The 25,074-nt window shown below is 41.8% G+C and overlaps 2 protein-coding genes and 1 pseudogene across 10 annotated transcripts in view; 1 reads left to right on the top strand and 2 right to left on the bottom strand.

Annotated features, from left to right (window-relative positions):
- Positions 1-311: 311 nt before the first annotated feature.
- Positions 312-1,408, bottom strand: LOC139578931 (ecto-ADP-ribosyltransferase 4-like; annotated as a pseudogene).
- A 10,521-nt stretch (positions 1,409-11,929) lies between these two features.
- Positions 11,930-22,461, bottom strand: LOC139578930 (uncharacterized). Of its 4 annotated transcripts, XM_071407069.1 has the most exons (6): positions 22,361-22,458; positions 21,334-21,459; positions 19,504-19,574; positions 18,797-18,962; positions 14,245-14,501; positions 11,930-13,533 (listed from the first exon to the last, which is right to left on the bottom strand). In XM_071407069.1, the coding sequence occupies exon 6, from the start codon at positions 13,525-13,527 to the stop codon at positions 12,871-12,873; it is 657 nt and encodes a 218-aa protein (XP_071263170.1). In that variant the 5' UTR covers positions 13,528-13,533; positions 14,245-14,501; positions 18,797-18,962; positions 19,504-19,574; positions 21,334-21,459; positions 22,361-22,458; the 3' UTR covers positions 11,930-12,870. The 4 variants fall into 4 exon arrangements, 3 of the variants coding, with proteins under 3 accessions (XP_071263170.1, XP_071263171.1, XP_071263169.1); XM_071407070.1 differs by lacking the exon at positions 14,245-14,501 and having other exon boundaries at positions 18,797-19,574; XR_011675647.1 differs by lacking the exons at positions 11,930-13,533; positions 14,245-14,501 and adding an exon at positions 16,163-18,386 and having other exon boundaries at positions 18,797-19,574; positions 22,361-22,461.
- Positions 22,462-22,569: 108 nt separating this feature from the next.
- Positions 22,570-25,074, top strand: part of LOC139578925 (protein NLRC3-like) — a 30,620-nt gene continuing 28,115 nt past the window's right edge. For 5 of the 6 annotated variants that reach the window (XM_071407058.1, XM_071407057.1, XM_071407060.1 and 2 more), the window contains exon 1: positions 22,638-22,777. The gene's annotated coding sequence lies outside the window, so the exon portion shown is untranslated. Of the gene's footprint in view, positions 22,778-25,074 lie in introns of all 6 variants that reach the window. The other variant, XM_071407059.1, reaches the window with a different exon arrangement.

Below are 25,074 nucleotides of genomic sequence, written 5' to 3'. Positions count from 1 at the left end.
AGACACTGACAGACACTGGCAGGTCTACTAGAAAGACATCACTACTGTATGAATGGTCTACTAGGGAGACTTCACCACAGACTGTACTGCCACATCTACCAAATTGCCACTGCAGAGACTGTTGAGCGATTTCGAGTTTAGAGAGGTGTATAGGTACATTAGGAAGGTAGGTTTGAGTGGTTTATATGTAGAGAGAGAAAGTGATGATTGCAATCCATGTTTATGGCTCTGAGTAGTGGGTAGTAGTGTCTACTGAAAAATCTTAAAATCAATGAATTGATTATTCAAACAAACAAACGTTATTGGCTTAGAGCTTTGTACAAACTGACTTGCCAGTCACATGGCAGAAGTCATAGCGCAGTTGAGGTTGGTCATAGTGCCAATAGACTCCAGGTACAAGTGCCACGTCAGAGCACCTCCCCATTTGTTTGGTACCTTCTTTACCGCCACCACCCTGAACAGCTCGTAGGGTGGCACCAGCACATTGAGGCCTGAAGAGGAGCGGCAGTTTCACGGATGTGAGCGGGGCAGCAGGTGCCCGTGGCACGTCCGGATGGTCAGGTCAATGTTGGAGCTGTACCGCCGCGTGGATGCCAGAACAAAGTGCCCGGTGCGCACCTGATCCCCAAACCCCCCTCGCAAGTTGTCCCCGCGCCCACTGTCAGCATACACCAGCAGGCAGCCCTTCCCATCCTGCTCCGACTCTGCCTCTGCCTCCTCCCGCCCTATCAGGAGCAAGAAGTAGAGGGACTTGAACAGGAAGTACTGGCGGTAAACATTTGCGTTGGGGCCCAGAGATCTTGCTTCCACGTTGAAGATCAAAGGGAAGGTGCGGTTGTATGTGTTTGTGTAGAGGGTCAGCGCTGTGACATGGAGGTCGGTGAGGTTCGCCACCGTCACATTGCAGCGTTCAGCTTGCGACCAGGCGGTGGAGAAAGAGGGGCTGGCCTGGCGTTCCCTGGTCAGAAGGTCGCCCGTGGTGATATTCCCCATCAGCTCCTCCTTGCACGTCGGGTAGCTGTCGTCCATCGAGTTCGGTTCCATGTTCAACTGCTCCTCGTCACACGGGCACAGGCACTACAGCTATTCAGCATTACAATTATTCTGGCACTACTGAGAACAGCCATAAAGCATTACAATCATTATGGCACTGCTGAGGACAGCTATGCAGTGTTAGAATCATTCTGGCACTGGTGAGGACAGCTATTCAGTGTTGGCATGTATACTGTATATGGCTACATATATAAATATAAAGCTCTGGCTTCCTGTAAATTGTGTCACCGATATATTCAAATAATATGTACAACTGGAATCACCCACCTCTGCACTGTTGACTGTAGTGAGCATTGTTGCCAAGAGCAACTTGACTCCTGCCAAGTAATTCATAATAATGCAGGTTGACAGCAAAACAACCCGTTGATTTCCTAATACTGGTATTTTTACAATGTAGCAACATGACCGATGAATCTTAGTAAGTTATAACTGCTAGAACCTGAGGTTGATCATCTAATGTGGAGTTAAAACACAAACTAATGTGTATATAATTCAATTGACTTTCAAATTGACATTAAAACAACATTTTGTGTTTTCTGATTATTATCTACTTGTGTGCCAGCAAGTGTGTGTGTCTTTCCCGGATCTCTGTCTTCTCAGTCCCAGATAGTTTTAGCTGACACTTTAGGTCTAGCCTGATAAGTCAGACTCTGAGACAAACAGCGTCACAGAAATCACCTTACAAGAATTTAATGATCTGAGCTTGTGCTGGGTCGAACGCTAGTGTAGACTACCCACAGAGACAAACTCTGTCTTGAAGCTAACCTCCTTCAGTGGGTGTATCTCAATAGTCCTCAGTGGCTTCCTCTCCTCTGCTTCAGATGCACTGATCTGAAACGTGGGACAGGTGAAAGCAATATTGTGGATGTATTTGCTTTCAGCAGTTCTGATTTTTAACCCACATGAATTCAGATGAAGGAAAGGAAACTATTGAGATTAAACTACTGTTTGACCCAGCGTGCACTCACCCTCAACGCCCACACATGAATTGGCCAATATCACCCACACTCACTCTCTCCCAATCCTAGAGACATGATATTAAGTCATTATATTAAGTCTTCAGCATTTAGTACAAGAACCAAGTGTCTACAAGATCCATTTGTATTTTACTCACTGTGTTTTAGTGAGAGTTGTTCCATCCACCCATTTCCAGGTGCCTTCCTTCATTGCCTCAGTCAATCCAGAACTTCAGATTGTTAGCCAATGTATTCCACAAACACCTGGGGAAAACATATTTAGTATGTGTAAAATCTCTGCATGTCTGTATCTGTCGCTCTCCCTCTCTTTCACCTTCTCTCTTACCTGTTTGTCTCTACTGTTTATGATCACAAGGTCCGCTCCTCTCTTTATACATCCTGCTCTGACTCCCAAGTTTTCTTCTCTTTAAAGAGGTAATAACAGCTAGACGTGAATCTCCTCCAACTGACAGGACAGCATCCTGCAGAAGGAAAGCATATCGGTCAATACAGTCATATAACTTCAATATATCATAATACTTTTTTCACATCAACTCAATTCACAGTTATATGCACAATATACATACTCACCCAGTTCTTCTGAGATCTTTCTTTCCAGCTCTAGTCACTCCTGCTCCCGCTCTCCCCCTCGGGCGCTCGAGGGCGCCAGACTGCCTTCATTACGCACACCTGTCACCATCATTATGCGCAGCTGCGCATCATTGGACTCACCTGGACTCTATTACCTTGTTGATTGCCCCTCCTATATTTATCTGTTCCTTGGTTAGATCCCGGTGTCAGCATTATTGTCTTTATGTGTTCATGTCCAGATGCTGTCATGTCCTGTTCCATGTCCGTTGCCAGTAAATGTTCACTCCCTGTACCTGCTTCTCGTCTCCCAGTGTCTGTCCTCACAGAATGCTGACACCACTGTTAGAAGCATCAAGGAGTTTGTTTTAGTTGGTGACGTTGGGTCCGGGTGCTATCGCCTAGGGAACAGGACGCGCCTCAGCTAGCTTGTTGAGCTTCCATGTCTTAGCTGGCTCGAGAGGTCGTCTAGCCTCGGTGGTCTCGGCCGGCGCCCACCCCACGTCATGCTTCAGCTGGATCGTCAGGCTCCCACACCTCTGCCGGTCCGTCGGGCTTCTACGCTCCAGCCAGCTTGTCCAGCGCCCATGCCTCGACTGGCCCGTCAGGCTTCGCCCAGGTGGGATGCTGGGTGGGGGTACTGTCACGACTGCTCCCGCTCTACCTCTCTGGCGCTCGAAGGCGCCAGACTGCCTTCACACCTGTCACCATCGTTATACGCACCTGTGCTTCCTCACCGGTCACCATCACGCGCAGCTGCGCATCATTGGACTCACCTGGACTCCTTTAATTTCTTGATTGACCCTCCTATATCTGTCTGTTTCCTTGGTTAGATCCCTGTGTCAGCATTAATGTCGTTGTGTTCCTGTCCAGACGCTGTTCTGTCCTGTCCATTGTCCGAGGTTAATTAAATGTTCACTCCCTGTACCTGCTTCTCATCTCCAGCGTTGTGCTTACAGCTCGGACATTTTCCTTTGTAACTGGTGTTTCTCTACAGCCAAGGTGTTGTAACGGGTTTGTAGCTGGGCTCTGTTTCTAGTCATTGTGTAAAAATGGGCCTGTAACTGATCTCTGTCTTTGTTCAAGGCGTTGAAAGAAGTCTCCAGCTGGTCTCTCTCCTTAGTCAGGTTTTTGTAACTAGTTCTTCCTTCTCTGAAGTATGGTTGGCTGTTAGAAGAGAAAGAGTTCTGGACAGTTGATTGTAGTCATCGTCATCTGTGATGGAACAGAGAACAAATGTATCATTTTATGTTTCTTTACACACACACTGACGCTAACACACACATGAACATACACACTCACACCCTACCACCTGTGATTGTTGAATACACAGTGTACAGAAAGACGTATGACTGGTCAGAAAGAGAAGACACAGCAGTCCCAGATAAACTGACTGAGTCCCAAGTTTCAGTCCTGCAGGTGTAGAGAAACAAATATAACATACACCTGACTTGGTCCTACTGTATCTAAGTCTTTCCAGCTGAACAGTTTCTCCCTCATAAACCAATGCTGTTCTGATACCAAAAGGAACTAACACTGGTCTTCAACCACACACAGACAGACAGTAACAGCAATTCTGTCCTCCTCTACTACCATTTCCATGAAATAATTTGGTTCCAATTCAAAAGGAATTTGTTTTGTGTGAAATGTGTCATTACTACATAGAAAGACAACGTATGATGATTTTGAACATGATTCTGATTGATTTATTGATATATAAAACATTGCAGCGTTTCATACATACTTATAACAGGTGATAATATTATACATGCCTTTAGTATTAGCAGTGTGTTAGTGTTAGTAATATGTCTCCTCCATGTCCCCTCCATGTAGTACATCTTTCATTTGAGTACACAGATATTTCCATTTATATCCAACAGCAATGTGTTGACGTCTGTGTTGATAAATGCCTCTATGTCCCCATCGCTGTTTTTTATCATGTCTGATGTACTTATGTTGTCTCTTTTGTATATAATGTTTCCAAGATTAGACTACAGATGAAAAGTAGTTATATCTGGTGTGACGCATCATTTCTCAGTTCCAAATAGACTTATGGTTTTGTTGTGCATTGTCCTGCAAAGTAAACGTAATAAATACAAAAGAAGAATCTGTAAACACACTTGTTCTAGCCTGTGGACTCTGTTGTAAATTCTCGTAACCTGCAGCCAGATCATCACAGTCTTTCACATTGGTCTCCTCTACATTGGCATAGATGTCCTCTTCTTTCTCCATATCTCAATGATGATGATAACTGGTACTGTGTGTAAAGTCTCTGTTGTTCTGTCTCTGTCTTTGTATGCTGTCTGTCTCATCGATGCTCTGAATGTCCTTACAGTCCAAATTGCAATGAGGTGAAAGAAATGTGTATACACTCTGTGTGTGTGTGTGTGTGTGTGTGTGTGTGTGTGTGTGTGTGTGTGTGTGTGTGTGTGTGTGTGTGTGTGTGTGTGTGTGTGTGAGTGAGACAGAGAGACAGAGAGAAAGATAGGTGGGGGTGGGGGCTCTGTTCCCCAACATCCATATAAAGATACACAACAATATTCAATGGGGAATAAAATACCATAACAGTTGTATTTTCACTTTGGTTTGAAATAATTTATAATATGTATCACATGGACAGAGAAATTACGCCTGTAATGTACAATACAATTCAAACATTTCTGTTCTGTTAACTTTCAAAAGATGTGTTTAATATCATCCACTAGGAGCTCAAATGTATTAGTAAGTAGCCTATAATTATCATCCCATCTGACAAAGAAATAAACACAAATTGAAGCATGGCACTTGCCTTGTTAACAGTTTACTGTTCGATGATTAGATTAGATTTGACCCTGCATGTCAATTCACTACTAAGCGCAAACCAGATGGGATGGCGTATCGCTGCAGAATGCTGTGGTAGCCATGCCGGTTAAGTGTGCCTTGAATTCTAAATAAATCACAGACAGTGTCACCAGCAAAGCACCCCCACTACATCACCCCTCCTCCTCCATGCTTCACGGTGGGAACCACACTTGCAGAGATCATCCGTTCATCTACTCTGCATCTCACAAAGACACAGCGGTTGGAACCAAAAATCTCAAATTTGGACTCATCAGACCAAAGGACAGATTTCTACCAGTCTAATGTCCATTGCTCGTGTTTCTTGGCCAAAGCAAGTCTCTTTTTCTTATTGGTGTCCTTTAGTAGTGGTCTCTTTGCAGCAATTTGACCTTGAAGGCTCTCTTCTGAGCAGTTGATTTTGAGACGTGTCTGTTTCTTGAACTCTGTGAAGCATTTATTTGGGCTGCAATCTGAGGTGCTGTTAACTCGAATGAACGTATCCTCTGTACAGAGGTAACTCTGGGTCTTCCTTTCTGAAAGCCAGTTTCATCATAGCGCTTGATGGTTTTTGCGACTGCACTTGAAGAAACTTTCAAAGTTCTTGAAATTTTCCGGATTGACTGGCTATCATGTCTTAAAATAATGATGGACTGTTGTTTCTCTTTGCTTTTTTGAGCTGTTCTTACCATAACATGGACTTGGTCTTTTACCAAATAGGGCTATCTTATGTATACCACCCCTACCTTGTCACAACGCAACTGTTTGGCTGAAATGTATTAACCTCTCTGGGATATTCGGGATGCTAGCATCCCACCGCAACAACAGCCAGTGAAATTGCAAGGCGCCAAATTCAAAACAACAGAAATCCCATAATTAAAATTTCTCAAACATACAAGTATTTTACACCATTTTATAGATAAACTTGTTGTAAATCCAGCCACAGTGTCTGATTTAAAAAAGGCTTTATCATGAAAGCACACCAAACGATTATGTTAGGTCAGCACCTAGTCACAGAAAAACACAGCCATTTTTCCAGCCAAAGAGAGGAGTCACAAAAATCAGAAATAGAGATAAAATGAATCACTAACCTTTGATGATCTTCATCAGATGACACTCATAGGACTTCATGTTACACAATACATGTATGTTTTGTTCGATAAAGTTCATATTTATATCCCAAAATCTTAGTTTACATTGGCGCGTTATGTTCAGTAATGTTTTGCCTCCAAAACTTCCGGTGATTTTGCAGAGAGACACATAAATTTACAGAAATACTCATAATAAACATTGCTAAAAGATACAATTGTTATGCATGGAATTATAGATAAACTTCTCCTTAATGCAACCACTGTGTCAGATTTCAAAAAAACATTTTGGAAAAAGCACACCATGCAATAATCTGAGTACGGCGCTCAGACACAAAAACAAGCCATACAGATACCCGCCATGTTGTGGAGTCAACAGAAATCAGAAATAGCATTATAAATATTCACTTACCTTTGATGATCTTCATCAAAATGCACTCCCAGAAATCCCAGTTCCACAATAAATGTTTGTTTTGTTCGATAAAGTCCATAATTTATGTCCAAATATCGCCTTTTTGTTCGCGTGTTTAGTACACAAATCCAAACTCAGGAGGCACGGGCCAGTCCAGGCGAAAGTTCAGACGAAAAGTCATATTACAGTTCGTAGAAACATGTCAAACGAAGTATAGAATCAATCTTTAGGATGTTTTTATCATAAATCTTCAATAATGTTTCAACCGAAGAATTCCTTTGTCTGTAGAAATGCAATGGAACGCAGCTAACTCTCACGGGAGCGCGCGAGACTGAGCTCGTGGCACTCTGCCAGACCCCTGACTCAATCAGCTCTCATTCCCCCCTCCTTCACAGTAGAAGCATCAAACAAGGTTCTAAAGACTGTTGACATCTAGTGGAAGCCTTAGGAAGTGCAATATGCCTTAGCCTTAGGAAGTGCAACACTGTATATTCGATAGGCAATGACTTGAAAAACTACAAACCTCAGATTTCCCACTTCCTGGTTGGATTTTTTCTCAGGTTTTTGCCTGCCATATGAGTTATGTTATACTCACAGACATCATTCAAATACTTTTAGAAACTATGTGCATATTCTAGCTTTTAGGACTGAGTAGCAGGCAGTTTATTCTGGGCACCTTTTTATCCAAGCTACTCAATACTGCCCCCCAGACCCAAAGAAGTAAGAAGGAAAGAAATTCCACAAATTAACTTTTTACAAGGCACACTTGTTAATTGAAATGCATTCCAGGTGACTACCTCAAGAAGCTGGTTGAGAGAATGTCAAGAGTGAGCAAAGCTGTCATCAAGGAAAAGGATGGCTACTTTGAAGAATCTCAAATAAAAATATATTTTGATTTGTTTAACACTTTTTTGGTTACTACATGATTCCATACGTGTTATTTCATAGTTTTGATGTCTTCACTATTATTCTACAATGTTGAAAATAGAAAAAATAAGAAAATCCCTTGAATGAGTAAGTGTTCTAAAACATTTGACTGGTAGTGTATATATATATTTGCAAAATAATATATGGGGGATTGGAAGTGATGCAGACAATTTATGGAAGATACAACGTATCTGCAATATTAAAGCTGATCCCCACCCCCCCAAAAAAATACATTAAAAAAAGTTATAAATAAAGTTAGAGTAGCTAGCTTGTCTTACTATCTTAGCTGGCATGCCTGCTGGCAAGGTTGATAGACTTTAGAAAAGCAAGCAATTACTAAATGTACTGAATAAGACTCAAATTACTTGCAGAAAAGATGCAGAAAAGCATTTTTTTTAAGAGTCAGGAGGATACAGACAGCTCAAGATGTATGCTTAGATATGCATAAAAATAAACATATTTGTGTCACGCCCTGACCTTAGAGATCCTTTTTATGTCTCTATTTTGGTTTGGTCAGGGCGTGAGTTGGGGTGGGCATTCTAGGTTTTGTTCTATGTTGTCGTTTTCTATGTGTTTGGCCTGGTATGGTTCCCAATCAGAGGCAGTTGTCAATCGTTGTCTCTGATTGAGAACCATACTTAGGTACCCTGTTCCCACCTGTGTTTGTGGGTAGTTGTTTTCTGTTTTGTGTCTTCACCTTACAGAACTGTTTCGTTCACTCTCTTTGTTTTTTTGTTTGTTATTGCAGTGTTCAGTTTATTTATTAAAATTAACATGGACACTTACCACGCTGCGTTTTGGTCCGATCCTTCCTATTCCTCATCCGAAGAAGACGACGATCGTTACAGAACTACCCACCACCAAAGGACCAAGCAGCGTGGTAGGAAGGAGCAGAAATTGATGGACTCCTGGACATGGGAGGAAATCTTGGACGGCAAGGGACCCTGGGCACAGCTGGGAGAGTATCGCCGTCCTAAAGAGGAGCTGGAGGCAGCCAAAGCGGAGCGGCGACGCTACGATGAGTTAGCCCGAGGAGAGGTGCACGAGAGGCAGCTCCAGAATGTTTGGGGGTGGCACACGGGGGGATTGGTGGAGTCAGGTAGCCAACTCCCCGTGCTTACTGGGTGGAGCGTCGTACTGGTCAGGCACCGTGTTATGCGGTGGAGCGCACAGTGTCTCCAGTACATGTTCATAGCCTGGTGCGCTACATCGCAGCTCCTCGCATCGGCCGGGCTAGAGTGGGCATCGAGCCAGGAGGGGTTGTGCAGGCTCGTTGCTCGAGACCTCCAGTGCGCCTCCACGGCCCAGTGCATCCGGTGCCTCGGCCAAGGACAAGGCCTCCTGCATGTCTCCCCAGCCTGGTGAGTCCTGTGCCTGCTCCCAGAGCCAGGCCTCCTGTGTGTCTCTTGTCACGAACCGGCTCAAAGCCCGTAACAAAAGGGAGACAACGTGGAGATAAGGAGTAACAAAATATATATTTATTAAATAAAGTAACTAGGTATAATATACAATGATGTGTGCAATCAGTAATCAGTAGTGTAAGTGAGTGTTTTGCATGCATGAATGTGATAATGCAGGGTGTTGAAAGATGCTAAAGCAACCAACCAAAAAAACACCAAGAAACACAACCAAATCTATAAAGGTGTCTGCATGGAGAGAGTCTCCGCCATGAATGGGGAAGTGGTGTATTTATCCTGGGACACACTGGGCTCAGGTGTTTCCCATGTAGCTGACGACCCTCCCAACTCCGCCCACCGGCATCCTAATAAGGAAATAAGAACAAAGAGAGAATACGGCAGACAGAGTGGGAGGGTCGTCACACTCTCCACTCCAGTGATGATCCATGGCACGAAGCCTCCAGTGATGATCCATGGCACGAAGCCTCCAGTGATGATCCATGGCACAAAACATCCAGTGATGATCCATGGCACGAACCATCCAGTGATGATCCATGGCACGAAGCCTCCAGTGATGATCCATGGCAAGAAGCCTCCAGTGATGATCCATGGCACGAAGCCTCCAGTGAGGAGTTATGGCACGAGGCGAAGGCCGTCAGTCCGGAGCCTCCAGCGTCGCCCTCCAGTCCGGAGCCTCCAGCGACGCCCTCCTGTCCGGAGCAGACAGAGTCTCCCTCCTGTCCGGAGCAGCCAGAGTCTCCCTCTTGTCCGGGGCCCGCTGCGAGGGTCTTCAGTCCGGGGCCCGCTGCGAGGGTGTCTAGTCCGGGGTCAGCGGCAATGGTCTCCGCTCCAGAGGCGCCACCTAAGTGGGCCAAGACTAAGTTGGAGCGGGGTCCACGTCCCGCACCAGAGCCGACACCGCGGATAGATGCCCACCTAGACCCTCCCCTATAGGTTTAGGTTTTGCGGCCGGAGTCCGCACCTTTGGGGGGGGGGGGGGTACTGTCACGCCCTGACCTTAGAGATCCTTTTTATGTCTCTATTTTGGTTTGGTCAGGGCGTGAGTTGGGGGTGGACATTCTAGGTTTTGTTCTATGTTGTCCTTTTCTATGTGTTTGGCCTGGTATGGTTCCCAATCAGAGGCAGCTGTCAATCGTTGTCTCTGATTGAGAACCATACTTGGGTAGCCTGTTCCCACCTGCGTTTGTGGGTAGTTGTTTTCTGTTTTGTGTCTTCACCTTACAGAACTGTTTCGTTCACTCTCTTTGTTTTTTTGTTTGTTATTGCAGTGTTCAGTTTATTTATTAAAATTAACATGGACACTTACCACGCTGCGTTTTGGTCCGATCCTTCCTATTCCTCCTCCGAAGACAACAATCGTAACATTTTGTACATATAATTAAGCATTAAGCATTATGATTATGGCTCTAGATTGCAGGGGAAAGCTGTTTCAGAAAAATGCAAAAATCTCCAACTTCCACACAGGGAGTCAGATCATTTGATTCTCACATTGTTGTTTGTTTGGCTTGAAATGTGTAAATCAATGAAATGTGTCCCTCTAAAGGTTATTCATATTTTCACTGTAGTCTCTTCCCAAGATAGTTTTACCATTTCTACACCACATTCAGCAGCATCCAGATTCCATCCACCATTCCCTCAGATCTGTCGCCTACGTGTGAATCTGCCATGTCTTTGGACTCTGTAGAGCAGCTCTTATTGTAGGTCTGGTTTACACATTCTTATTTATGATCAAAAGTGTGTGTGTGTGTGTGTGTGTGTGTGTGTGTGTGTGTGTGTGTGTGTGTGTGTGTGTGTATTAGAAAAGTTTCTGTTTCCTATTTGTGTAAAGAACAGAAATATATCACAAGGTGAAATAAAGACAAATTATACAGCTTGTCTTCTTTGTATTTCATTCTAAATCGGCGTATTAGAAATCTGATATGTTATCGATTACAAAAATATTTAAAAAACATAACATTAGCAGACACTCTTATCCAAACTGACTTACAGTCAGTGCCTTCAACTAAGGTAGGCAAAGACAACCACATATCCCAGTCATTGCAAGTAAAACCAAGTAAAAATTCAAGTAAAACAGTGCACCAGAGTCTTTGTAGTCATCATAGTGGTTCTCCTGGTCATCACTTTGATCGTTTTGGTCATCTTACGGAGGTTAGAGAGTCATTGTAGCTGTTGTGCTGTTATTTGTCCATCAGGGTTGGGGTCAATTCCATTTCAATTTAGTCAATTCTCAAAGCTTTTCCGTCAGTACATTTTTTATTTCAGTTTACTACCTGAATTGACTGAGTTGACATGGAATTGACCCCAACCCTGATGGACCAACCGCAGCACAACAGCTACAATGACTGCTATCTCTACAACTTCCCTAAGATGACCAAAACAAAGTGATGACCAGGAGAACCACTATGATGACTACAAAGACTCTGGTGCACCGTTCTCTCAGCGATAGTCCCAACAAGGACGTGGTCTGGTCCTGTTCCCGATCGCAAGTGGGCCGGACCAAACTGTCCAAAGTGGTTTGGTCCGGACCAGATTGTTCTGAGGGTTCGGAGTAATATTCCCATGAGATGACATCCGATATTTGCTATAATGAAACAACAGGAGAGATTACAGTTTTGCTACAATAAAACAACAAGAGAGATTACGTTGTTTGCTTTAAGAAAACAAGAGAGATTACATTGTTTGCTTTAATGAAACAACAAGAGAGATTACATTGTTTGCTATAATGAAACAACAAGAGAGATTACATTGTTTTCTATAATTAAACAACAAGAGAGATTACATTGCTTGCTTTAAGAAAACAACAAGAGAGATTACATTGTTTGCTATAATGAAACAACAAGAGAGATTACATTTTTTGATTTAAGAAAACAACAAGAGAGATTATATTGTTTGCTATAATGAAACAACAAGAGAGATTATATTTTTTGATTTAAGAAAACAACAAGAGAGATTACATTGTTTGCAATAATGAAACAAGAGAGATTACATTGTTTGCTATAATGAAACAACAAGAGAGATTACATTGTTTGCTTTAAGAAAACAACAAGAGAGATTACATTGTTTGCTTTAAGAAAACAACAAGAGAGATTACATTTTTTGCTATAAGAAAACAACAAGAGAGATTACATTGTTTGCTTTAAGAAAACAACAAGAGAGATTACATTGTTTGCTTTAAGAAAACAACCAGAGAGATTACATTGTTTGCTTTAATGAAACAACAAGAGAGATTACATTGTTTGCTTTAAGAAAATAACAAGAGAGATTACATTGTTTGCTTTAATGAAACAACAAGAGAGATTACATTGTTTGCTTTAAGAAAATAACAAGAGAGAGACATATTTCTTCTTCTTTTCTTCTTTGATTTTTACTCAAAATAATCACAGAAAGAAAGTTTCCATCCATGTAAATTCATTTTTTTAAACAGATAATATATCATATATTGCAAATAGGCCTGATAATATACTATTTGTAACATAACTATTTTACAATTTCTAAAATAATATAACTGTTGTATTTACTAGGCTATATGACTTACCCAATCAAAACACTATGGCAAATTACCTATGGACTTAACATATTAATGCACAATGGCTAACATCAGAATCCTTTCTCTACAACTTCCCTAAGATGCTCAAAATGATAAAAGTGATCACCAGGAAGACCAGACAAAAGATAAAGACCATGAAAGCTCTGAGGAGGCGCTCTCTCAGCGACAGCCCCATGTAGCCCGTCTGGTCCAGGAATGTCGCTAGCTCCAGCTCAGGGTCCTGGATGATGCGGATCAAATCCGGATTTACAAGGTGGGTGCGTTCGGAGTCAAACTCCCCCCGGCCGCCATCCTCCTTGTGCTCGGTGACATAGGTGGCCGTCACGTCCCCCTGCTTCAGCCTGATGATGATGCGGTCCTTGTTGCATTGGCGGTAGCCCAGGGAAAGCCCGTAGTCCTGGCTCACGTAGTCCGGTAGGTCCTTGGCTTTGGAATAGGTCTCTGTGTTCAGGTTGCCCACCTCGAAGTAGCTTTCCCTGCGGTCTCGCGATAGAACTGGGAGAATCTCCTCGAAGTTGCCAAAGTAGTGGAAGCCGAACTCTTCCATCTCAGGGTGGCACTGTACCAGCATGTCGCCGTGGTGATTGAACGCCACACACTCGTTGGCGAACCAGAAAAGGAGTTTGAGGCCGTGTCGGGGAGGAGGACGGCCGAAGCCAGAGTCCTTCAGGTCTTGTACGGTGCTCAGCTGACTACCTTCTTCTCTGACAGACCGCACCATCTTGAACTGTAGGGATAGAGATATAGAAGGATGGTTGGCGAGACAGAGACAGAGAAAGAGAGAGAGAGAGAGAGCAAGAGAGAGAGAGAGAGAGCAAGAGAGAGAGTGAGAGAGACACAGAGACAAATGCTAGCGAGAGAGTTAGACAGAGACAGGAAGAATGGGGGAGTGATATTCTATCCTGCCTCTCCACTACTTTCTGAAGATGTGGTGACTAGTCTGCGACTATGACAGACTGATTATTCACATGACTGATTGTTGCCTAAGTAAGAGGTGAGAGGGAGGGACTGCCATGCAAGTGTTCTTCAGGCTGAGGAAACCAAACTCAAACATTGTCATAAGAACTCTGCTCGGGACTATGTGTGTTTTCGTGTCTGCATTATCTTTACTGTAGATTACTGTGAGTGCACAGTAATGTTTTATGTAACTTTGAAGGCAAGATTAAAATGTAGATCAATGGACCTTGCACCTAGTCACACATACTGATAAATTGCATGCACTTAAAAGTTGTGGCAAGCCGTGCCGTCTCAGCCTCTCCCTGTGTACATACTCGCGATCACGCGAACCCCAAAGCTGCATAATTTGCAGTCAGTCATAGCTGCTAGAACCTGAGGTTGATCACCTAATGTGGAGTTAAAACACAAACTAATGTGTATATAATTCAATTATTATTAATTGGGGTGGTGTGTGTCTGTGCCAGCAAGTGTCTGTCCTTACCGGATCTCTGTCCTTTCTTTGTCCAGTCCCAGATAGTTTTAGCTGACACTTTAGGTCTATCCTGTTAAGTCAGACTCTGAGACAAACAGCTTCACAGAAATCACCTTACAATAAATGAATGATCTGAGCTTGTCCTGGGTCGGACGCTAGTGTAGACTACCCACAGAGACAAACTCTGTCTTGAAGCTAACCTCCTTCAGTGGGTGTATCTCAATAGTCCTCAGTGGCTTCCTCTCCTCTGCTTCAAATGCACTGATCTGAAACATGGGACAGGTAAAATAATTATTGTGGATGTATTTGCTTTCAGCAGTTCTGTTTTTAACCCACATGAATTCAGATGAACAAAAGGTGACTATTGAGATTCAACTACTGTTTGACCCAGCGTGCACTGACCCTCAACGCCCACACATGAATTGGCCAATATCACCCACACTCACTCTCTCCCAATCCTTGTGAGTTGGTTTCCCAAAATATAGTGTACATAAAATATGGATACATGAGAGAGAGATAGTGAAAGAGATAACAGTTGTATTTTCTCTTTGGTTTAAAATAATTTATAATATGTATCACATGAACAGAGACATGATGTCTGCAATGTACATTAAAATGCTGTTAGCTATCCAAATATGTCTTTAAAACTTCTTAGGGATAGGTCCCTTTCTTCCTCCATTTCCGCCTGAATGATGTGCCCAAAGTAAATTGCCTGTAGCCCAGGCCCTGAAGCCAGGATATGCAAATAATTGGTACCGTTGGAAAGAAAATACTTTGAAGTTTGTAGAAATGTTAAAATAATGTAGGAAAATGTAACACAATAGATATGGTAGGAGAAAATCCAAAGACAAACCAACCAGATTTTGTTTTTGAGAGAGACCAGAATTAGAATTGCAAGAGAAAGGTCATGTTGTAAATTAGCTCCCTGGATGCATATCCTATGGCTTCCACAGGGTGTCAGCAGTCTATGTTCAAGGTTTCATGCTTGTAATTACTTCAAAAATGAATAACAAATAACAGTTTTAGTGGAAGGACACAGTCTTGGAAATCAAATGGAGTCACCAAATAAATGTATAGAGTGATATAAACTAATTTAGCTAGTTGTGCAAGACATTTTATACATAAAAGGATAAGTAGCATATCGTTTTTAAATGTTTTCATGGTTTTCTCCTTCGAGAAAACAATAGCTGATTGAAATGGGGTGTGGCAGATTTCAAAACTCTTCCAAGAAGGACTCAGTTTGGATACACTTGTACTTCCTTGCCAAAAGAAGGGTATCAAGGAGGGGAGGAACACCTTCTGTTTGCCTAGTAACGAATTGACACTCTGCTCAAGCACTCAACCACTTATTCGTTTCCGGGTTACGGAGGAGAGAGGGCAGAGGACAGACCTTTGCCCAAATGAGAAAAGACAGGGCTTTTATTTAATAACTTGTGATGATGTCACCAAAGTCAGGTCCGGCGCGGACATCAACCTCTAATAGTTCCTCACAGAATAACGTTTCACAGCAGCCACATCTCTCTAATGCCGTCGTACCCCGTCAAAATTAGCCCCAAGTTTGCCTTGTTAATTCTCTTCAATTAAATAAGTGACTGTTTTCTAAGTAGCTCTGATTGTTGTTTTAAATGTCCGATACAACGTACTTCGGTGATATCGTTAACAACCTACTGCAGACCTCTTACAAATATAACTTTTTGTGTGCAGGGTGTGCTATTAACTTGATAACACTCTTTAAGAGAGACTGGTAGAACAGCTAGCATAGCTAGCCATCGCTAGCCATTCACTGGTTGAAGTTGAAGTAACATTTGAGTGTAATGGAGTGGACTAAGACCTTAATATATATCATTAAGATGTCCAGTCAAAAACATATATTTTGACCAGAGGGTAAAATAGTATGTTAATTGTGTAGATACTCCTCTATGAAAACCAATGGTCCAAACCCGCATGTCTCATTCATAATCTGTTCAAGGTTTTTACCCTTAGCGATAGCAAAAATTAGGGTGACTAAATCAATGGAGGCCGGAGGAAAAAAAAGTGGTCAAAAATCTGGAAAATTGCATTGTGTCAGCTAGGCTGGATGATGTGCGAGAATTTAAGGCTAACTGAAAGGCTCGCAGTTGAACTCATCATCTTTCTTCACAAATCTGGAGGACGTAAAACAATATAGAGGTAAGATAGATACCAATTTTGAGACATTTCTATTTGTATTTATTCCATGTCCCCATTAGCTACTCTTCCTGGGGTCCAGTCACGATTACGCAATTACATACAAAATAAAACAGTACATAACAACATATTATTACACTCTACCACAACATATAAAAAATACAAACACAATAATACAGTAATATTACAATATTAAAATGAACATAAATAACAATAACCCAGACTGATAAATGAGGCTTTCATATTTGGCTACCAAATGTGATTCAAACAATAAAAGTAGCATCGACATGGCATATTTCACAAATGTTTACATTTTTACTCACAATAATGTGATAATAATGGCACATTGGCACACAAATGTGTGACCACAGTCTAAAGCATAGAACGGTTAGAGAAGATTTTGGTTGCACATGATTTAAGATACACTTACACAATTTACAGTACACTGTCTCAGAGCGAAACATTGTGTATTATGTACAGTATACAGTATACTGAAATATAAAAATTTCAACCACTAGATGGGGGAAAAGGATTGGAAGAAAAGGCCAACGTTTCCTCAAAACAAAGCTTGAAATTGTATAGGATTTTTAAATAAAAAGTTAGTAATTCACTGTTTACAGTCATAATTTTTTTCAAATTTGAAATGTACAGTTTTTATGGCATGCAGTGAGAGGACAAATGGTCACACACACTTAAACTCACTAAATAGAGAATCCACCAACCAATTACAGTGGTCCCTCCTATTTGACCCTAGAAGTAGGTTACATTAAAACCACAACATGGAGTTATGTTTCTGGAGAAATGTTTCCACTCTCAAACTCATAGAAGCAGCTATGGATTCAAGGAATGACAGTTTACACAGGTATTCTGAAGCAATACATTGTTTGTTTACAAAGATTTAAATGACAACAAAAACGGAGAGTGGAGTGATCTAACATAATATTTGGGGTTGCGATAGGGCGTGTAACATTGGTATATACTGTATTTCAAGCATGGGTATTGATGACTGTTAAACATCAGGAAATATTTAAAAAATGTATGACTTTAAATGAAATGTTTGGGTAAGTCTATGACTCAGTACAACATGTTTATCTTTATCAGTTTTAATAAATCAAGAGATATTTTAAAATAGTGTAAAGTGGATTATATATTCATATTCAGTCTTAGTACTTACTAGAGTAGCAAAAAATGAAATAGCCTACAGTGCAACAACTCACTATTGTATTGACAGATGTTGTATTTTCGGGTCACAGTAACCTGTGCTGGCACAGATATATACAAAGGCTGCACTAATGTAGGTGGAGCACAACATTCTCTGATAGAAGGAGAGTGTACAGAGTCTGCAGGAGGAAGTGATTGTATTCTTAAGGGAGGATGTGCTACATAGACAAGGACAACCAATAAATGGTCCGTCATAATAAACAAAACCAGCTAATTAAGAGCTACAATTTAGCCCAGAGATACATTTAGCAAAAAGCATTAAGAAGAGGAAAATGTCACTCAAGATCAAATGGAAAGTCAAGATCTGCCCCTCAGAAATGTTTCAATACAACATACATGGTGAAAGGAAAACATGTATCTATGGACCTTTAGTTTCTAAAGGAGCCTAACAGCCATTGCTTCTAAGGAGTAGGTGGCTTTATCTCAAAGACCTGCTCTTTTTATATTATGTACACAGCTGCTATCCACCGGCAAGCTAAACAATGACCAGCTATAAAAAGATACAGGGGAGGCACCTACATGTGGTAACAGAACAGACAGAACTGAAAAGAAGCTTTGGTCAGCAGTAGCATAGCAAACACACTAGTGAATTGGATTAGAGGATAGTTCCATTTGTTTTAACTTATACATTGGGATTTGGGACAAAAGACATTTAAAAAGACGGAGTATCCTGATCCTTCTACTCACTCAAAGCATAGTTATTGAATTGGTCAGTATCAGTGGATGTCATCGAGGCCCCTATTTGACAGGTCTGTGAGAATGACCTACAAAGAAAGCCTGAAATTATAACATCAGCACAACAGTTCCAGGGCATATTTCTCCCATGAAGGTGGTAGAGTTTGCGGGGAATAATAAAGGTATATTCTTTAAAAAAGTATGTATATCTATATAGGTATGTGTATGTATATATGTGTATATGTATGCATATGTGTATGTATATGTATATGGATTTATATATTTACCCAAAAATATATGTGGGATTGGAAATGATGCAGACAATTACATTGATGGAAGCAACAATCTTTCCGCAATATTAAGCTGATCCACCACTTAAAACATTATTTTTTTTAAAGCCTAATAGATATTATAATATCAGCCAACAGTTCCAGGGGATTTTTCTCCGTTAACAACTCTGCCTCTAAAATGTTTTCTGGGTGAATAATTTTTGACTTACATTTTGTTTCAACGTCCTCTTTATGATACATAGTCCTCTGCATAATGTGAGTTATCATGTCGGCCTCTCGGTGACTTCCCGTTTTGCTCCTTCATGCAATGTCATAAACTGATGTCAGGTTAGGGTTGTCTCCACGCGACTCCAATTCTGGTATACCTGTTCGCTCCTCCTCGGCACGGAGTGGGAGGGAAGGACGGAGAGGGACAGAGAAAGAAGGGGCAGAGAGAGGGGAGATAAAAAGGGGAAGGAAAGCAACAAAAAAAAGAAGGTTTTTATGCTTCTTAGAAACTTTGTGCCAGAGGAAGAAAACAGGACCACCGCTGATGCTCTCCTGTCTACTCTCATTGTTCTGCAGTAGGGAACTCAACAGTCAACACAACACATCTAGAACCATTCCTAACGCTATTGGGAGGAACCACGAAGCCAAGCTTTAAAAGTCCACAGACTTTGCAAATACTGTAAAAGACACAGGTGATCAAAGGCATTATTATATACCATATGTGCTGTGTGGCTTCTCATTGTGCAACCCAACCATATCATATGGGCAAAACTGGTTACAATGACATCAGGCCGGGTATCAAACTCAGGTGGTCTGTGCAACTCAAGACCACATTAACCCACTGACACAGAGATAAAGCCTACAGTTGTAGACATGAGGGCTGCTAAAGCTGCTGTATTGTCAATCAGCCTGTAACATTTTTACTAACCTTATTATCTGTTCGTTTTTTAGGAGTTATCGATGCATAATCAATGTCAACTTGCACTCTTTCGGATGAATCTATGAAGACAAATAAAGGAAAGTAAATATGGTGAAATGACTAACTGGCAGAAGCATACAAACGCTCACCCCCCTGGACAGGCTCTGTAAACACTCAGGACTCATTTGTTACTATGGATACCTGTCTCTGTACTTGCAGACTTTTTGGCATTAGTGTCTCTGTACTTGGCATCAGATAAGCCAAGCTATTCAAGTATGTCAGAGTGTGTGTGTGTGTGTGTGTGTGTGTGTGTGTGTGTGTGATGACACTGCCTGGAAGATAAGCCACTTTATTTGACCTGCATCCTGTGTTCAAGCAAACATTTCCTACCTTTTCCAAAACACTACATTGATTGTAAAAAAAAAAAAAATGCAAATCATATTTTAACTTTGGGGAGTGACCTCACACCTCTAAAACATAAATACCTGCCTTATAAGTGTCCATTTCTACTCTTCTTTAGATAGATCAGAACATCAGGGCTTTATTCAAAGAACTTTGCAGAGTGATGTACAGAAGAGGTGTCTGTACAGTATGTTCTATACATTTCTAACAGGACCACACCATGCTCACAGAAAGAGACATAACACTCTGATCTGATAGAGGCAACAAGCGTAATACTCTTTACTTCCCAACAGTATTGAAAAGATGTACTGTAGCAGCTGCACTTTTTAGAGCATTTTCTTATTAACTGCATTTGTCTTGACACATGAACTACCATTTACCATTCTCTCTAACGGACATTAACACTCAGTAACCTCCATTGTAAATGTACCTAATCTTCATTGTATCTACATAATACCCTGGCCTGATACCCTGGTCTTCAGGCAGTTTTTCATAGGCTGTTTGAAAATATGATGCAATAGATAAGCAGCAGGTGATGGCTTTATCAATCTGTCATAAAGAGCTGGGTTTCCCAAACTCGGTCCTGGGCTTTTGCCATAGCACTACACAGCTGATTCAAATCACCAACTCAACATCAAGTTTTGATCATTTGAATCAGCTGTGTAGTGCTTGGGGGGAAACAAATCTGCCCCCAGGGGGCGCCCAAGGACCGAGCTTGGAAAACCCTGATCTAGAGATACACCAGAATAACCTGTTCAAGTGTCAAAACACCTTGATATCCTATTCAATGTAAACACATGAGATCATCCACAACAACCTTCTGAATAACAAATTGAGGTACCGGTAAAGTTATATGCGAATATGATATTGATGATACATTCAGCACTGTATGTCTGATTGTGGACAGGGTAAATTATTAATTTAAACGTTAAAGCAGTTGATGGGCTCTTTGCCAAGGCAAATTTCAGCCCCCACGCAGCTTGTTTATCCCCCCACTCATACCAAGTACAATCTTCTAGGTTTCACCTGGCTGAGTTAGCCGACACAACACACCCACACAGATCTCTGGTTACCCCACACAGGCCCCCAACCGTCCCACAATCTGTCTGCTCCTCCCAAACATATTCCTGAGGCAGATGTTCTCTTTGTTCAGTCACCTGCAGCCCAGCCTCAAATCAGGGAGATTCCAAAGACTCTTCCAAGCAGCATTGTGTTACAAGTCCATTGGTTTTCAATTTCAACTAACCTACTTTCTCTCTCTAACTTTGTTCTCTGCTTTTCAAAGGATTGGTCATCCACTATCCATCAACATTCAAAGAATCTCTGGATAATATGAAGTGAGAGAATGAATGCACACAGAATGAGTTAGACAGAAACAGCTCTTTTTGAGGGACACGTACAGGATACGTGAACTGTATTACAGTAAATATATCTTACCTTTGTTGGCCTCACCCTATGGTGAATAACGCTGCAAAGATTCCTGGGAACACCACCAAGGCTGCTACTAGGATAACAGGACAGTATCTTTCTCCATGCCTCTTGTCTTTGTTCTGTGGTGTTGTGCTGTGTGGGGGGGGGGGGGAGAAATACAATACATGACATACAGTGCCTTCAGAATCCAAGCTTGAATGAAACCCTTGTGCATTCAGAAAGTATTCAGACCCCTTGACTTTTTCCACAGTTTGTTATGTTACAGCCTTGTTCTAAAATTTATAAAATAGTTTTTTTCCCTCATCAATCTACATAGCTTCCTAATATTGAGTTGCACCCGCCCTCAGAACAGCCTTAATTTGCCAGGGCATGGACTCTACAAGGTGTCGAAAGCGTTCCACAGGGATGCTGGCCCATGTCGACTCCAATGCTTCCCACAGTTGTGTCAAGTTGGCTGGATGTCCTTTGCGTGGTGGACCCTTCTTGAGTGATGAGTGTGAAAAACCGAACAGCATTGCAGTTCTTGACACACTCAAAGCAGTGCGCCTGGCACCTACTGCCATACCCGGTTCAAAGGCACTTAAATCTTTTGTCTTACCTATTCACTCTCTGAATGGAACACATACACAATCCATGTCTCAATTGTCTCAAGGTTTAAATATCCTTCTTTAACCTGTCTCCTCTCCATCTACACTGATTGAAGTGGATTTCGCAGGTGACCATAACATCAATAAGGGATTATAGCTTTCACCTGGATTCACCTATGTCATGGAAAGAGCAGGTTTTCCTAATGTTTTGTACACTCAGTGTATATACCTCACATAATAGAACATATAAGGTTACCATACAAGATGATGCAAACAGTTCACTGTGAAATTCTAAATTTTCTCCACTAGAAGGTGCTCTTTAACAACCTACAGTACACTCTGGTTCATCACTACACAACAAATCTACTAACCGCTCCCCGTCTCAAGAGGGATGGGTATTATAATCCAATGAGTTGATGGCAATAATGGATTATATGATTTCTCACACATATGTCTTCTCCAAGTCCTCCATCTTCACAGGGTGTTGTTGTGTTGACTGTGATGATGTGAATACTGACAGGGTTGGCAGCTACACCACTCAGGGGTGTAATCATTAGTCCAAACAGTTGCAACTAAAATGAGAGTTTCTATTGGATAAATTCAGGAAGGTCCCTCCCCATTCCAATTGCTTCTGTTTAAGAAACGTTTTGCAACAGAATTGGCAAAAGGAATAAACCCCAGAGGACTGCTGGTCTGGTTGAGTCTATTCTCTCCTCTCCTCTGTACAACGACAAGATCACATCTTTCAGGTTCTTCACAGTGCGCACCACTGAACAGCTCGAGCTTAATAGCAATGAACCATTTGTTCAGATGGAGAAGGCTTGCCAGACTGACGTTCATGCTGCTATATTTTCTCATTGAAGGTATGTTTCTTTTGTTGTTACTGATTTTCTGCACTAACTAAAAGTGTAAGTGGGAGATGATAGATAAGTAGCCTAAACATTATATTTTTTAAATGTTCAATGTATTAATTCGTAACTTTGGGGAAAAAAACATTTGGGTCTATCTTTGTATGTTTGTTGTGTCCCCTGATAAGAGAGGCTAGCAGCCTAGTGCGTTGAGCACAGACCGAATGGGAATTTCCCTAATCCCCCTCCCCCCTTTTAAATATGGTCACATTTGTAAATGCTAATTCATTTAAACAGTGCCACATTTAAACAGCCTATCGCTAAGACTCATTCCAAAATAGCATTCCTCTCTCTATCCTCCTGTATCCTGTCTGAGCATTAGACAAATATTTACAGTAAGGGATAGATACAGACAGAGACTAGTTTCTTAAACAGAGCTCTTTCGTGGGACGAAAGAGGTGTAGGATATACAAGTTTGTGATCTATACACCAACTACAGAGTATGCCAATACTTTATTGAATCATAAAATAATTTAAATGAGAGATTAATAATCTTTTAGAAACAACAGGCTGACCTTTTATAGTTCTCTTAGACTGTAGCTTGTCATTTGAAACTAATTTGCAATCTATTCAAATTTTGTCCAACTGACAGAGCTCACAGGTTCACTGTGTTTAGGCTCACAGCGCCTGCCCATTGATGTCTGAAAAGACTAAAGACTATGGATGGGATAGTAAAACATGCAACTTTATGGTGTTGTGACTTGGGAAATCCCTCAACAATGATGAATCATTGAAGGACAATGGGCATGGCTTTATCCCCAAAATGAAGAAATAATTTGTAAGGGGGTGCGTACTGACGGCAGAGAAGTCAGACGCAGGAGAGAAAAACTGTGTTTCCAACGGCGTAGTTTATTGAACAAAAACCACCGGGAAACATAACAATAATAACGTGGGTAAAACAAATAACCCTACGCACGCCAGAACAAACGTGCACAAACACTTACGAAAAACAATCACCGACAAGGACATTAGAGGAAACAGAGGGTTAAATACACAACATGTAATTGATGGGATTGGAACCAGGTGTGATACAAGACAAGACAAAACCAATGGAAAATGAAAAGAGGATCAGTGATGGCTAGAAGGTCGGTAACTTCGAACGCCGCCCGAACAAGGAGAGGGACCAACTTCCGCAGAAGTCGTGACATTATTTCATGGATATCAATATCTAAAAATCATTAGGTAAAAAATAATATTCAGACTCTGTGGTATTTAAGCTACATTCGAATCGGACATTAAACAGGAAATGTTTGTGGTTTCCTGTGATTATGAGGTCAGAGGCTGTCTGACACATAGCTGGGTGGAAGAGCGAGAGGAAGGTCTTTGGAACAGGCAATGTACTTTGTTAAAAAGGTCACGGTCTGGTCACTGGTCAGCCCACCACAAATGTGATGTTCCTCTGTTCATAGCGTGGGACAAAAAAGCTGTGTTTTTTAGGGTGTAAGTGTCTCGCATGAATGTCTTAACTGAGAATGAAGATGTTCAAGAGCCACAAGAGCTACACTACATGACCAAAAGTATGTGGTTAGCTGCTCGTCAAACATCTCATTCCAAAATCATGGGCATTAATATGGAGTTGGTCCTCCCTTTGCTGCTATAACAGCCTCCCCTCTTCTGGGAAGGCTTTCCACTGCATTGCTGCTGGTACTTACTTCCAGCATTAGTGAGGTCGGACACTGATGTTGGGCGATTAGGCCTGGCTCGCAGTCGGCACTTCTATTCATCCTAAAGGTGTTTGATGGGGTTGAGGTCAGGGCTCTGTGCTTCCACACCGATCTCGACAAACCATTTCTGTATGGACCTCACTTTGTGCACAGGGGCATTGTCATGCTGAAACAGGAAAAGGCCTTCCCCAAACTCTTGCCACAAAGTTGGAAGCCCATTATCATCTAGAAAGTCATTGTATGCTGTAGTTTAAGATTTCTCTTCACTGGAACTAAGGGGTCTAGCTCGAACCATGAAAAACATCCCCAAACCATTATTCCTCCTCCACCAAACTTTACAGTTGGCACTATGCATTCGGAAATGTAGCGTTCTCCTGGCATCTGCCAAACTCAGATTCATCCGTAGGACTGCCAGATGGTGAAGTGTGATTCATCCCTCCAGAGAACGCGTTTCCACTGCTCCAATGAGTCCAATGGCGGCAATCTTTACATTAATCCAGCCTACGCTTCGCATTGCGCATGGTGATCTTAGGCTTTTGTGTGGCTGCTCGGCCATGGAAACCCATTTCATGAAGCTCCCGATGAACA

Source organism: Salvelinus alpinus, chromosome 6, assembly GCF_045679555.1.
Source record: "Salvelinus alpinus chromosome 6, SLU_Salpinus.1, whole genome shotgun sequence".
In the NCBI taxonomy this organism is placed as follows: Eukaryota; Metazoa; Chordata; class Actinopteri; order Salmoniformes; family Salmonidae; genus Salvelinus; species Salvelinus alpinus.
This window is presented reverse-complemented; position numbering and strand designations above follow the sequence as displayed.

Bases quoted from the DNA above. Each gene is read 5' to 3' on its own strand.
- LOC139578930 (XM_071407070.1), bottom strand. From the start codon at position 13,527: ATGGTGCGGTCTGTCAGAGAAGAAGGTAGTCAGCTGAGCACCGTACAA.